The 14,217-nt window shown below is 47.8% G+C and overlaps 6 protein-coding genes across 6 annotated transcripts; 3 read left to right on the top strand and 3 right to left on the bottom strand.

Annotated features, from left to right (window-relative positions):
- Positions 1-112: 112 nt before the first annotated feature.
- Positions 113-1,785, bottom strand: FOBCDRAFT_171355 (uncharacterized protein; the record flags this gene model as incomplete). The annotated part of the gene is made up of 4 exons (XM_059608469.1): positions 113-962; positions 1,019-1,070; positions 1,149-1,468; positions 1,518-1,785. The coding sequence occupies 4 exons, from the start codon at positions 1,783-1,785 to the stop codon at positions 163-165; spliced, it is 1,440 nt and encodes a 479-aa protein (XP_059466338.1). The 3' UTR covers positions 113-162.
- A 2,408-nt stretch (positions 1,786-4,193) lies between these two features.
- Positions 4,194-5,766, top strand: FOBCDRAFT_234053 (major facilitator superfamily domain-containing protein). Its single transcript, XM_031193261.3, has one exon. It carries the CDS (start codon positions 4,268-4,270, stop codon positions 5,651-5,653), a length of 1,386 nt encoding a protein of 461 aa, XP_031029882.2. The 5' UTR covers positions 4,194-4,267; the 3' UTR covers positions 5,654-5,766.
- An 853-nt stretch (positions 5,767-6,619) lies between these two features.
- Positions 6,620-7,766, top strand: FOBCDRAFT_282005 (uncharacterized protein; the record flags this gene model as incomplete). The annotated part of the gene is made up of 2 exons (XM_059611612.1): positions 6,620-6,856; positions 7,656-7,766. The coding sequence occupies 2 exons, from the start codon at positions 6,620-6,622 to the stop codon at positions 7,764-7,766; spliced, it is 348 nt and encodes a 115-aa protein (XP_059468142.1).
- Positions 7,767-8,032: 266 nt separating this feature from the next.
- Positions 8,033-9,703, bottom strand: FOBCDRAFT_192873 (uncharacterized protein; the record flags this gene model as incomplete). The annotated part of the gene is made up of 3 exons (XM_059608737.1): positions 8,033-8,599; positions 8,709-8,865; positions 9,492-9,703. The coding sequence occupies 3 exons, from the start codon at positions 9,701-9,703 to the stop codon at positions 8,084-8,086; spliced, it is 885 nt and encodes a 294-aa protein (XP_059466337.1). The 3' UTR covers positions 8,033-8,083.
- A 1,494-nt stretch (positions 9,704-11,197) lies between these two features.
- Positions 11,198-12,211, top strand: FOBCDRAFT_209043 (uncharacterized protein; the record flags this gene model as incomplete). Its single annotated transcript, XM_031193257.2, has 3 exons — positions 11,198-11,229; positions 11,288-11,517; positions 11,568-12,211. The coding sequence occupies 3 exons, from the start codon at positions 11,198-11,200 to the stop codon at positions 12,209-12,211; spliced, it is 906 nt and encodes a 301-aa protein (XP_031029878.2).
- A 317-nt stretch (positions 12,212-12,528) lies between these two features.
- On the bottom strand, positions 12,529-13,878 carry FOBCDRAFT_192870 (uncharacterized protein; the record flags this gene model as incomplete). Its single annotated transcript, XM_031193256.2, has 1 exon — positions 12,529-13,878. One exon carries the CDS (start codon positions 13,876-13,878, stop codon positions 12,529-12,531), a length of 1,350 nt encoding a protein of 449 aa, XP_031029877.2.
- Positions 13,879-14,217: the final 339 nt, after the last annotated feature.

Below are 14,217 nucleotides of genomic sequence, written 5' to 3'. Positions count from 1 at the left end.
GTTAATATTGACGGTTAACAGATGGTCAGCAGGAGAAATAAGCTGGGGGTGTTGTTGGTATCGCTTATCTTGATAAGATAAGAATATCACCTCTAAGATTAAGGCCGGAGTAGGGAGCTGCGTCTATATTAATACTACAAGGAGGTGTTCTAGACGGAAGATCTACAAGTCAACTAAGATATCCTGCAAGCCGTCCATCATTCCAATAAGCTTCTCTTCTGCCAGCTCTTTGTTGACCTTATTGATTCTACCCTGGATCTCACTTCGGCTCCTCGATAACTCCTTTGCAACTTCTTTCCACAATAATCCGTTCTTCGCGTCAGCTGCCTCGTGCTTGAAATCGAAGCCAGCTTCTCGACCCTCCGCCAAGTGCACATTTTGCAGGCTTCCATTGTGTTTGCGAACCTTGCCGCCAACTATGACGGTCTCAACCTCTCTGACACCTGCATGGCGGACGATAGCAGTCAATGGGTCGTGATCAGATGCACAGCTGATAGAGGGAGACGTCGTGTCGAAGATAACCAGGTCCGCCAACTTGCCCACTGCAATAGATCCAATATCCTTATCCATGTTGATCGCACGAGCTGCTTTGATAGTAGCCAAGTTGAACGCCTCCTGCACCGTAGCCCGCATCTTCTTCGGATAGTGGCCTTGTGCAAAGGTCTTTGAGTTTTGCGATCCTCGATCACTTGCTAAGGCTATTTGCATCTGATGCATCATGCTCGCTGGTCCGCAGGAGTGGCAATCGGCTCCGAGGCACGTCAATGGGAGATCCTCTCGAAATGCGACTGGGTCTGCGCCTGATGCCATGAATATTTCGGCATCGGGGGTTGAGACGATATAAGTCCCGGCTTCAGTGAGTAGAGATGCTTGTTCTGGTGTTGTTCCGTTGCCGTGAGTGAGGAGGATATCAGGGCCAAGAAGACCGCAGGCGTGTAGTTGCTCTGGGACTCGAGATTGTCCTATGCATGTATGTCAGCGCCAAGTACTTAGCAGAGAGAATTCAGACGATACCTACCCTTTGAAACTGGCCAGTGTCTGTAGTGGCTTGTAATCAGCTTCACTCCAGCCTCTTTCACATGATTAAGTGACTCAGAAATGGCATTCTCTGGCAAGAAATAGCTGTCAAAGAAGAACCCCAATTGAACTCTCTTGTCATCTCCAAACGGCGCTTTTTCAGCAAGACAATCCATCTGAGGCAGCAGCCAATCAGGTTGAGGAGAGCGATCAAGCTCAAACGAAGACTCTGTCCACTCAGCAGCGCGTAGTGGCATGACTCCATGACAAAATATCGATCTTATTCCAGACGCCAAAGTAGCGCTCAGAGCTGCTGGGCCGTGTTCGGGGCTAGACGCGCCGTGTGCATTGTCAACCACGCAGGTCGTTCCAGCGTCAAGCGCTTCGAGACAGCCAGCTAGTTGGCCCCAGAAGATATCGTCCGGAGTGAAGTTGAAGCTTTGAAGATTGGCTACTATCTCATCAGCCACTTTCTACGGACATTTCAGGAGTGTACTGACCTTCAAGCATGTAGTCTAGCATTGTAGAGTCGCCAAGTCTCCCTTTCAATTGGCTCTGCCAAACGTGATGATGGGCATTGATGAACCCAGGAGCGATAATTTTGCCATCGCAGTCAATTTTCGATGCATTTCCGGGCTCAATATCATGCCCGATCTCAATGATGCGATCATCCTCAATCAAGATGTCGGTGTTTCTACGAGCGATAACGCTGTCTTGCGCATCATGCTGCAACACGGTGCCGTTTTGAAGAAGAAGCCTAACACCCATGACAACAAATTTCAAAAGTAATGTCAAGAACAATTATCATCATTTGTGTCGTGCGCGCCGACTTTCTTATACTCGTCATCAAAAGTTCGGTCATCGGTGTATTCAGTGGATATAACTCGGCTCTAAGGTAATCTAAGGTGAAGCTCGGTGAATTATGTTATCAGATAAGACCGAAGGTCAGCTCTTCAGTTCGGGGATATCGGTGGGTGACGTATGTCTTACCCTGCACCAAGAGCAAAAAACATAATATCGGACACACTTTGCACCGCCTACAACCGTCAATTGTGAGTAAAACTCAGAGAAATTGGTCACGATGCCATTTCTGTGTCATAGACGCTTGACTTTCCCGATATACAACATCATTGTCGTGGTGCGTGCGTGGACACTGATTGGATTGCTGTGTTTAATGGATTTTCCCCGTATATATTTACCAACATCCACGGGTCGAAAGAAGGAAATATAGCAATTTTATTGAACAACTAACAAGCTATGTTTCTTTTTGAATCATGTCTGCTTTATAAAACACATGACTTTACTACTACGAATATGCTTTCAACTGTTACCCTTCAGCTTGGAACTGCTGCAACAGCCACATTTCGCGGAAGGATGAATAATTATCCACGCATCACCTTGCTCACTGTGGCGGTCATAGCGCGAAAACACATTCATTGGCCCGAGCTCCATCCCACAACCATAAGAAACGTGGCACCCAATGAATCACCAAGCTCTATGATGCCTGAGCGACAACTGACTCACTGTCCAATCGGGCAATGCCGTTTCATGCAGCAGCACGTTTCCAGCTCGATGATCAGATATGGATCATGACAAGTGGTGAGCTCTCCCTCCCCCCCTACGGAATAAATCGTACTAAGCCATCGTCAAAACGGCATGGCTCACTACCAATTTCGCAACCCTCACGTGTCGGCCAAGCCCGGCATCAAAGCAAGCCGGCACTTGATTTTATTCACTAGACGAAAAAAGGTTAATCAATAGACCTCTACTCAAGACTAGAAGCATTCGAAGCTTTTTCGAAGCCCATCTAAACGAAAAATGGATTAGGTCGTATTAGATTACCTCGATGGTCAGCAGAGCAGCACTCACTCCGGAGTCTTTACTCCAATTCTGCATCTCAGCGCGCCAAGACCCCATGGGCAGAAACGATGAGACGTCAGGGTGAGAGTGCCCCCTCCCTTCCCCCCAGTTTCCCAACTTCCCTTAAGCCGACATTCCCCAGTCTCCCCCTTCTACCTAATTCAGCTCATGCGGGATAAATAATTCAACGCGTGTTTTTTTAATGAATGACAGCTCGCGTTGGGGGAGCTTGGACCTTGGGTGAGACTAATGCGCATCGAACGGGCCGGTTACGAAGAGATCTTGTGGCGTTCGAGTCAGTCTAGCTCTCGACAATTTCGTATGATGCCTCGTAGCCGAGAAACTCAAAACCAGAGATCCAGGGAGATAACCCTGCTGGATGGCATGCACGCACGTCAAAAAACAACTCAATTGAGAGACCCAACAGCCCTCATCAAACTTACCGTTGCATTGGGAGACGAATCATTCAATTTTGACTTCTCCAACATGAACTTGCTTGACCAATGACACCATGAACCAGGACACACCTTTGTAAAACACCAAGGCTAAAAGAGACAAGCATCATCAGCCTTGTTCTGCTAAATCAGGTTGATAACGCCGATGCCGGTCGATAGCGTGGTCTTGGTACGAAATTAAAGGCCCGAATACTGTGAAGCCTTGCTAACCCGAGTGAGCACATTTGGAGAGCTTCCCACGCGGTCTCCCACGCATCCAGACCTATCATCACAGACCGGGAGATCGACTTCTTGGCAGTCCCTAAGCTTAATCAAGTGAAGTCTCACAACGGGCGTATTGTCGGTCCGATCTCCACCATCTCTCCACAACGGCCTCGACGTTCTAAACCCGTTGAAGCTACCCTCTCCCTTGGCGTTGGAGACGAATGATGTGAGTGGTTGAAGAGCGATGGGGGCATTGGTAGCTTGTTTTATGGTTCTTCCCCAGACTGGTCTGGATTGCACCACACGGCTTAGGCGATGCCGCGGGACAAGAATTTTCGCACAATTTGGGGTCATGGAGAAGTGGGGGCGTCACCCTTGCTCTCTCTTTCTCACGCGCGGAGTAGAGTTTCCCCCTCCACATCTCCAAGTTTTCTGCGTCTGGGGGATTGTGTTGGGGAAGTGGGTAGACACCCCAGTAGCTTGAGTTTATCGCGCCGACACTGGGGACTCCGCAGGCTAGCTGCTCGAGCGAAAAAAAGCTACTCTACTGGAGACAGAGCTAACTGCTGGTGTGGAGAGAGGAGGTCAAGTCCAGAGGCGAAGAGATTTGTATAAAGAAGACCATCAACCACCGCGAATATCTTCTTTTTCATCATCACTCTCATCTCCATCCATCTGATAGACAAGAACATCTTTTCTTCTTCTCTCATCAAACCCCATATTCCATCACAATGGCAGGCGGTGCTATTCCCACAGCGGCTCCCCAGCTCGCAGGCGGCTACCTGACCGGTCGCGCGCTCATCTACCCCCTCTCCCTCGTCATCTCCCTCTTCTTCCTCTGGGGATTCTCCTACGGTCTTCTCGATGTCCTCAACAAGCATTTCCAAACCGTCCTCGGCATCACAAAGCTCGAGTCCACTGGCCTGCAGGTCATGTACTTTGGTGGCGGTTATCTCCTCTTTTCTCCCATTGCTGCTGAGGTTCTTAAGCGACGCGGTTACAAGCTTACTATCCTGATGGGTCTTGCTCTCTACTCTCTCGGTGCTGTCCTGTTTTGGCCTGTTGCCAAGTCTGCTGATAGCAACGCCAACGGTCGCGCTGTCTTTGGTGGTTTCTGCGCTTGCACCCTCGTCATCGCTTGTGGTCTCGCTACTCTCGAAACTGCCGCCAACTCTTACGCTGTCGTCATCGGCGCTCCTGAGTCTGCATCTGCTCGTCTCCAGTTCTGCCAGTCTTGGAACGGTGTCGCGTCCTTCATCGGTCCCCTCATCGCCTCCAAGTTCTTCTTCACCGGCGAGAACCAGAACAACCTCACCAACGTCCAGTATGTCTACCTCGCTGTCGCCTGTGCTGGCGCCGCTGTCGGTGTCCTCTTCTTCTTCGCCAAGCTTCCCGAGGTCAGCGAGGCTGTTCTTGAGGATGACCAGGCTGGCCACGTCGCTCAGGGCTCCATCTGGAAGCAGTGGAACATGTGGTTCGCCTTCGGTGCTCAGTTCTGCTACGTCGGTGCCCAGGTCACCATTGCTACCTTCTTCATCAACTACGCCCACGAGAACGGTGACATCACCACTGCCAAGGGTAGCAACATGCTGAGCTATGCTCTCATCACCTTCACTGTCGGTCGATTCGTCGCTACTGGTCTTGCTGTCATCTTCAGCTCCGAGTTCATCATGGTTGTCTACTCTTGCTGTGCCATCGCTCTTACTGCCTACGTCAGCGCTGCTCCCAGGGGTGTTGCCAGTGTCGGTATCCTCATTGCCGTCTTCTTCTTCATGGCTCCCATGTACCCCACCATCTTCGCCATGGGTACCCGAAACCTCGGCCACCACACTCGACGTGCTGCTGGTATCCTTGTCATGGGTGTATCGGGCGGTGCCGTGTTCCCCCCTGTACAGGGAGCCATAGCTGATGCCAAGGGCACTCGTATCTCCTACATCGTCCCTACTATCGGCTTCGTCTACGTCCTTGGCTATGTCGCTGTCAACTGGGTTCGCGGCGGAATTACATTTATGGCCCCCAAGGCTGAGGAGTCTACTGTCGACGAGATTACCTACGATAACGAGAAGAACGATGTCATCGTTGAGCAGCGCGAGAAGAAGAACAACGACATGGCTTAATTGGATCGGATCAAGATGGATGAATATATAGAAGCGTTCTAAACGGGCGTTTAACGATAGATACCTGGTACAAAGATACACTACGAGAATCAGAATTTAATGTTTTATGATCAGATACTCAGAAGACTTCATTTAAATGTGACCAATGTGCAATATTTTGTGTTTTGACCGAAATGTCTGCCAGTCCGCTTAAGCTTCGTCATGTTCGGACGGCACCAGATCGCGACATGACTCAAGCCCCACAGAATGGAGGAAGGACTCCACTGCTGCCAAACTCATCCCAAACCAAGGTGATTGATGATAGATGGGCTTTTCGAGATGTAACACCAATACCCAAGTGTATCCAGTCCTTCAAGACTGCATATGAATTCATGGCTTGTTTCACAGGCCTAGGGGATGTTCAAGTGAACTTTGAAGTTCAATCGATATGATATTCGAGCGAGGATGAGCATGAGCAACATGCCGCACAACTTTGAACAAGGCATGACGGTCAAATTTCAGCCATCATGAGAACGACGCGCACCCAGGTTGAGCCCCTCATTAATGTTTGGTATATAATGTAATTTGAATAACCGTTACAAACCTATTTGTTCCCAGGACTGCCCTATCATGAGTCGCTGTTATATGCATGCATCCAACCCGTACCTAGTCCTAAGTGAAGGTTTTAGACGATATCAGAGTACCTTCGAATAGTTTATGATAGCTTAGTATACTCTTAGACCAGTTTATTTTCCATTCCTCGTCTGGTATTCCGTGTTTTGGTTTAATCTATTATTTGAATACTGAGAGTCTGTACAGGGTCGTGTACCGAGGTGAGCGACAGGTGACCAGATCTCACCAGGGCCTCCCAAGAAACCGCGTCTCAAGCACACTATGGAGAACACCACTGGTTCTGACTTTTGTTTGTCGCTGATTGTCAACGATAAAGCCCTGGAACTTCCGCGTGCTTTGAAGTATCCCTTCTAGATGGAGATACCTGATTCTACTGAGAACTTCGACAATGAGACCCTGGGAGATCTCGGCTTTATTTGCAAAGAAGCGGGAGCTGAAGCATACTGTGGAGGCTATATTGGTGATGATCTTGTGTTGGAGTTTAAGTCGTACGAAGAGGTTCTGGAGCAGCAGGAGAGACTGTTTAGGTGCCCTCCATGGGATGAGATATCGGACTCAGATGAGGCCTTCAATGACGACTTAGAGAGTAAGGTGCCGGCGTAGTTAACTGGGAATGAGCCTGGGAATTAATAGAGTGGCATACTGTGATGGTGGAAAATAAATGAAATCAGCTAGGAGCGTCAATTGAGTCTGGCTGTGGTAGCAGCAGTGAAATAAATTGAGATAATATATCGTAATACAGGTCCTGGACATACCGAGAAATCGAAATCTGACTTCTGCTTTTTGTAATGCGGAACAGAATCTAAGTTTAGGATAGGGTGGCTGAAAACCTGGGTGTTTTTTTCACGAACTTCTCCGCGCCTAGCCCCAGCCAGGAGGTTAACTAGGATAGCAATTCCACCACAAGTATGGCTCCAAGATTAATAAAAGTAGTAAAATTAGAAAGCCTGTATTTTATTGTATCACTTTAAATTTTGTCCGCCCGTAAATTCGATCTGTATCTGGCGCTAAAGCGCGGTGTAAATTCCCCTTTTGTCCTTGAACCACCAATGTCGCGATAAGCTCACTTGCCGAGATGAGTGCCACTACACTTCTCATGCGATGATGAGAATAATATTGCTAAGAAGCCTATGTTTTATTGTATTGGTTTACGTTTTGTCCGCTCGTAAGTTGGACCGGGATCTGGCGCTGAACCGTGATGCATTTTACCCTCTTGTTTCTGAAGCTCCACAAATGCCGTGATAGCTTCATTTGCTAGGTTCAATGCCCCCACCACATGTGAAGATGATTTGTCTTAGTACATAAGATATGAGGTGTCGCAAATGAGGGCTTCCATTCTCAAGTTACTGTGAGACTGGATTTATACTACTTGTCTAACATATACTGCCAGAAAGCTTACGTCGTTGAAGACAGTTTCACAGAGTACCAAGACGAAGATCCACCAGGTCCAAATACTCCAGCTCCTGTCTTGCCAGTCAGCTGGATCTACTATCGATTCTAAACTGAAATATTTCAACAGAGTTACACAACACATACCAATATATAATAGAGTTGCTCTTTCCATCTCTACCAAACTCTGATGCTCTGAGCCTTTGATACAAGGATGCTGCACTGATAATCCTATCTACAACCACAACGGTCATCATATCATGACAGGATTTACTGCTTATCGAGATGTTGGCTTCTGAGGCACATACAAGTCCTCAGCCAGACCTTGTCAGTATTCCTGATACTTTGAGTTATCCTTGGCGACCTCTAGCCTTAATTAATAATCTTTACTGCGAGCAGTGTCTATTTTTAATCTTTCACCTGCATTAGCTAGACAGGCCTGCTAAGACTTGCACCTTCTTTCCCGCATCCTTTGCAACGATATCCTTCAGCTTCAACTGGCACTTTATTCCGTGGACCAGTGCAGGGGCAGTACCCCAAGGATGGAGCCTGGACGCAGTAGTATAAGAGCTCCTTCAAGAACTCGGGACACTCCATGACTAGCTCGTCAAAGGCATCTCGGATATCGGATTGTCCTCCTGCTGCTCGCAATTTGTTCCTTGCATACTCCAATGCTGGATCCCGGAGACCTCTTGAGCTTTCGGGTGTTAAGGTATAGACATGAGGGATTGACAGGAGGAAGTCATCGAGTTCTAGGCTTTCGTCTAAGGACCAAGAGTATTTTCGAGCTGATAGGTCTCTGAGCCCTTTGATGTCGTACTCGTCCCCCAGAGCATACATTATTGCATGAGTCGAGAGCGCCCCGGAATTTGATGCAGTGTTGGTTTCGTCGGTCTCGTTCATGCCGATAGAATAGTCGCCTGTATATAGGTAGTCGACCATGAGCTGTATCATATCAGGCTGATGTGATGTCAAATCATATGTACCAGAGAATGCTTCCTACAAGTTTGTCAGAACGACTGCTAGGTGTATATACTCCCTCGAAGCTCTCTACCTTGAACTGACCAGCGCATGCTGCACGGAAGACTGGAGATTGGCTGCAAATAATAATCTTGTGAACGTTGATATCTCGGCCGTCGCATGCCAATGTAAAATCGGTGAATTCGCCGGACTCGCGGGCCCTATCGATTCCGTCAACTATGATCTCAAACCTAACGACTGGTGTTCGTACTGCACTATACGGGCTCTGGTATCTTCATAATCCATGATGGCTAACGAGATGTAACCTGAAACTCGAACAACAAACACAGAACGAGAAGAGAAAGAAACAGAAATGGCCATCAGTGCAAATTTGGCGGCTCATCCCTTTTATTGCCAAACAATGACGAGGTGCCTGATTCATGCGTGGCCTCATGATCCCGAATTCTTGGTATTCGAGGCTGGATTTGGTTAGTTGTCAGATCTAGCGTTGCATCATGGCGCCACTGGCAACAAAGTTCGCAACCATGACATCTGTCATAGCCACCAGCCACATTTGTGGTATGTCTGCTGTCTAAAATGTTGCTTTGAAGTTGAGATGACTGGCGGTTGAGTCGCGAAAAATCCACCTATTCTCTATACAGACATGAGTACTTATGTTCCGCCCTTGTTAATGAGCTACATGATGCAAATGTGCAATTAGAAGACGGTACTGTGATTCAAGGTTATGTAACTCTTCCAAGTTTCTGAGATCCAAGCCATTATCGCTGGAGTATACATAAATGCCAAAATGTACAGTGACTAGCGAATATAGGCTCCTTCCATCTCTTCATCATCGGAATCATTAGCCTGCTCCAACTCCCGCTCCTGAGCCTCTAGGATACGACAGTTTTGACACATGCCGATGGACACTTCTTCTTCATTAAGCTCAACTCCGTAGCATGAGTCTTCCGTGTTTCCACCAATCTGCGTCAAAGGGCCTCGGCCGTATGGCGTGATAGGTCCATAACTCCCTGCACTGGTGCCAGTGCATCTGTCGCAAACTTGGACTGTCTTGGTCTGGTAGCTCATTGTTCGATGTCTTTGCTACAGGTTAGCAAGCTTATGTGAGTAGAATAAGGTCAACATACATACTTGAGAGTTGGAATATAGGGATCCAGGGATAATAAGCTGAATATCGTGGAGCTCTGTAAAGTTCAAGACTGGATAAATCGGCGGGACTATATAGTAGGGATAGGAGCAGGACATACTCTGATGATGAGTGCTTGGGTTGAAAGAGGATAGGTCTTGCTAACGTCATTCACGTAAGCTATCCAATGCGAAGGAGACACGCATGGTTGTTTCAAGCCATTTGCATAAACGGCTTGAATATGTAGCGGTGATTCTGAGAGAAAAGGTGAAGCGGCACAAAATATTAAATGTGGCGTTTGCATCATTCGCCCAGTCAGATAGACAGTCTGATGTGACAATGTGACCTGCCTATCAAAGTGCAGGATACTCACTCTCTCACAATCAACCGGATCTTGCCCATGTTACACCAGAGTGCAATATCAGGTTAAGTTATGCAGTAAAGCCACTCCTTTCAACCCCAAGAAAACGAATTCTTGAATCTAAAAGGCTAAAGAGTTCTTACTTTGTAACGTTGATAGGGCTGCATTAAATGCAGACCATTGCAGGCCAGTTTACGTTGGTGTTTACTATTATGACCACTGTATCAGAGCGAGGCTTGACACCTACAGTGCACCCTCACGGAGCTATTCTGTGAAGCTTCCAGACATCCAATGCGTTACATTTTCAGAGCGTGGTGACACGACCTTGACTTCAAGAGACAAAAAGACTCAAGTAAGCTTCCATACTCTTAGGAAGCATGCTGACGATTTCTTTTTGGCACCCAGAGTTTTCTTCCTTCAGCGCAAGCCCAATTTTGAATAGCCGACAGCTTTGCATTCGCGGTGACTGCGTACATAGCAGAAGTGCTTCTTAGTATCAGGCAAAGCTAGGCAAAAGTGTCAGCTCAGCTTTCTTGCAACTATCAAGACACATGTAAAACATAGACAGGGAATAATTATTTGTCCGGTTTGTAATAAGGTTTTTAACATCATCAGCTTAATTTACTAAAGCCCCAGCGCAGCTTTAGCATGTCGGGCTGTTCACTAATCAACTAACTACCGATGCCTTCCCCCCTAGAAAGCCCGAAAAGACCGCATTAGTCGGAGCAATGCCCGCAGACTCCGCATCCGAGACACTTGAAATTAAGCTTCAACGAGGCTCCATACGCCCGCACTCGGCTTGAGAGTCAAGCAGGAGTTTGTAATATTACTAAAGCCTCCGAGGAGAGAATTAAATGGTTATCAGTAGTTGAATTGATGACCAACCACCAGATTTCACAGAAGCTTTATAAAGCGACAATGTAATTGAGACTCTAGCCATGGCCCCAATTATCTATCTATATTACCCTTTGCAATTGATACTTTCAACACACTCACCCAGCTAAAGAGCGAACCTGGTCTGCCCTGAACCCAATACTGACTGTTTATCTTCACACCACCCTGCGAATACCCCACAATGTCCAACAAGCCGACAGCTCTTATTACTGGGTACGCTCCACCTGATTTAAGCTTATGCACTGAACGAGACTTACTGACATTTGTGTAGCTGCTCAGAAGGCGGAGCCGGCCACGCCCTTGCTCTAGAATTCGCAGCCAAAGGTTACCGAGTCTTTGCTACAGCTCGATCCACCAAATCGCTTGCAGGTCTTCAAGAAAAAGGCATCGAGCTTCTGACACTTGACGTGACCAAGTCAGAGAGTATATCTGCTCTCAAGGATGAGATCACAAAGCGAACGGGAGGAAAGTTGGATGTTTTGTTCAACAATGCTGGAATGAGTAGGTCTGCTCTGCCAATTGCGAATGAGGACGCGTGTTGACTCTTCCAGTGTACGAGGCCCCGGCGATTGAAGCCGACAGAGTGCAAGTCCAGAATATGTTCAACACCAACGTCTTTGGCCTCTTCGACATGGTCCAGACCTTCACTCCTCTACTCCTGGCATCAGTCGCCGACTCAAAAACGACACCTACCATCATCAACACAGCCTCAATCGTAGCGCGTGTACCCTACTACTTCACCGCCCAGTACAACGCCACCAAAGCAGCAGTCGCTTCTTACTCCGACACTCTACGTCTTGAACTTGCGCCCCTCGGCATCAAAGTCATCACTTTGTACATGGGAGTCGTAGCGACACATCTTACGTCATCTGACAAGAAGCTTCTTTCTCCTGATAGTATCTTCATCGATGCTGAGGAAGGTCTTCGTGAGAGATCTAGACTTCATCTGAAGAATGGTACCAAGCCCGAGGAATTCGCACGATTGGTGGTGAAGGATGTTTTGAAGAATAAGACAGCTTTGAGTAAGGGGGAGTATATTTGGCAGGGAGCGAATGCGTATGTTGTCTGGCTTCTTAATGCGATTGGATGGAGAAAGATCTTTGATGGGATCTCAGAGGGAGGCGTTGGTCTCACGAAGGAGGTTAAAAAGGCGATTTATAAGAAGGGTCAGGGCAGTTTGGCAAAGACTAGTTAGGCGGAACTCGAGGATAGTTAGAGGTGATATTTAATTTGTAATAATAATATTTCATTTACTGTTTGTACTCTGAAGAGCAAGTTCTGAAGGTGAACCATACCTGACAAATTTTTGGGCTGACTCTAAACGAATCGGCTACGACAGAGAGTCGAATTGCACTCAAAAAGAGGACAAGCATCGCTAGGCGCGTCTTGGAGTGTGGATGCTTACATCTCGTCGGAAGGTTCATGGCAACGGCTAATAATACTCGAGTGCAACAATGATCCAAAGTCGGACAGTAATACATTCGCAGGTACAGTACAATCTAAGAAGCCAGACTACACTCTAATACTTCTAAAGATATCCGCAACTTTTCCAAAAAGCTTCCGTAACGTGGCAGGCGTCATCATAGCATGATCAGGAATGACGCGACGTCTTTCATCCAGTTCACACCCGAGAACCTCGACCTGCCTGGGCGACAACAAACCGACTTCCTTGCCCTTTGGTCCTCTTCCTACACCCAGGACACGCTCAATATTCTCAATCAGACTGACTGACACTTCACAGAAGATCATGCCCTGTGTGCAGGGTCTCTCAAGAGGTTGTCCGCAGACTATAAGACCTGGAACAGGGTCTATAGGATCGATGGCAATTCGCTCGACTCGTGTAGCGATATTATCGAGGACAAGCTCGTAGATGGTGATGAGCTGAATGAAGATACTTGTGATCATTAGGGAAATGGGGGTGGGTAGTGGTTCTGAAGTAGTGGTTGGCTGGGGCAGGGAGACGTGAAATAGATTCTTTGACTGTTTTCGAAGTTCTGATGATAGATGACATGGGCGGATTAACTCCATCGGCTGTGAATCAAATAGTAGCTCAGGACAATGCCGAGTATTGTAAAGCTTTGTCAAGATGAACAGAAACTCTTGAGCGACTTTGATGATGTATTCTGCCAAGGTGATGTTGTCGATAAACAGTGGTCCGTGTTGATAGATCATGATGTCAAAGTCGAGCGACGCTTTGGTCTTCTTTATCGCTTCAAGACGGACGTGTAGACCGAGGTTTATCGCGGACAGATCGGACATGAACTCTCCAGGGTCCGCTATTCGCGGGTGATGTGTCGTCAGGCAGTTGGCCAAGGGGAAGAAGGTCTCGTATGTGATGGTGGAGTTCGGAGACATGCCGATTGGGTATATGTTCGTGATCGTGTCTAGATCGGTGTATAATGGAGTATTCGTGTATTCGAGATCGCCGCCTGTGTTCCACGAGGTCTGTGGCTGATCGAAGATATCCGTGAAACCCATGCTCCAGGATGCCGCATTTACGTCTTGTATCATCGTGGCAGACATCTGAGGAGGGGACGGCCTTGGGGACAACATGCCCGTCCAGTCGAATGGACTCCAATCATCGATAAAAGTAGCGTTTTGTGACAGACTATTGGGAGAGACTGATCGATCCGGTGTAGTAAAGGGTTGATGCTGAACTGACGGCGGTGATGCTTTCCCAGCTTGTTTTCGGCGCGGTCGCCCTGGGACTTTCTGCTGGCCTATCTCGCACTTGACTCCCAGCATCGAACATCTCGCACATTTCTCATCGGTAGGTCTTATTCGCTGACATCGCGATTTGCTCTTCCTGCAGACGTCACAGGAGAAGCGTCGCTGGGAGGGATGCGGTGCGGCGGCGCCCATTGTGTCAACACGGTGTATGTCGGTACGGGGCGTTGTCTGCAAAAAGTGGTACAGTGGATGAAAATTGAATGGATGTCGGATTGAATGTAAAGTCCGCGCTGGAAGAAAACAACTGTACGGCACAGCGTCCCTATATACGAAACCCTCCGCGGAAGGTTTCACTCCTCAAATGGGGCTAGTCCTGTGGGGGGTAATTCGTGATTAGTATACGCTCCGACACGTGAACACTCACGGCAGCGTTTGGTAACACTTCCGGTTGGGGATGACTGCCGTGATTACATTGGTCCTGTCGATCTCGCTTTTCAGCTTCGGACTCGCTTATCAAGCCTAGAATGGTTT

This window comes from Fusarium oxysporum, chromosome XII, assembly GCF_013085055.1.
Source record: "Fusarium oxysporum Fo47 chromosome XII, complete sequence".
NCBI lineage: Eukaryota > Fungi > Ascomycota > Sordariomycetes > Hypocreales > Nectriaceae > Fusarium > Fusarium oxysporum.
Note: the sequence above shows the minus strand (reverse complement) of the source record. Positions and strands in the feature narration are given on the sequence as shown.

Coding starts and splice junctions, on each gene's coding strand:
- FOBCDRAFT_234053 (XM_031193261.3), top strand. CDS start 4,268: ATGGCAGGCGGTGCTATTCCCACAGCGGCTCCCCAGCTCGCAGGCGGC.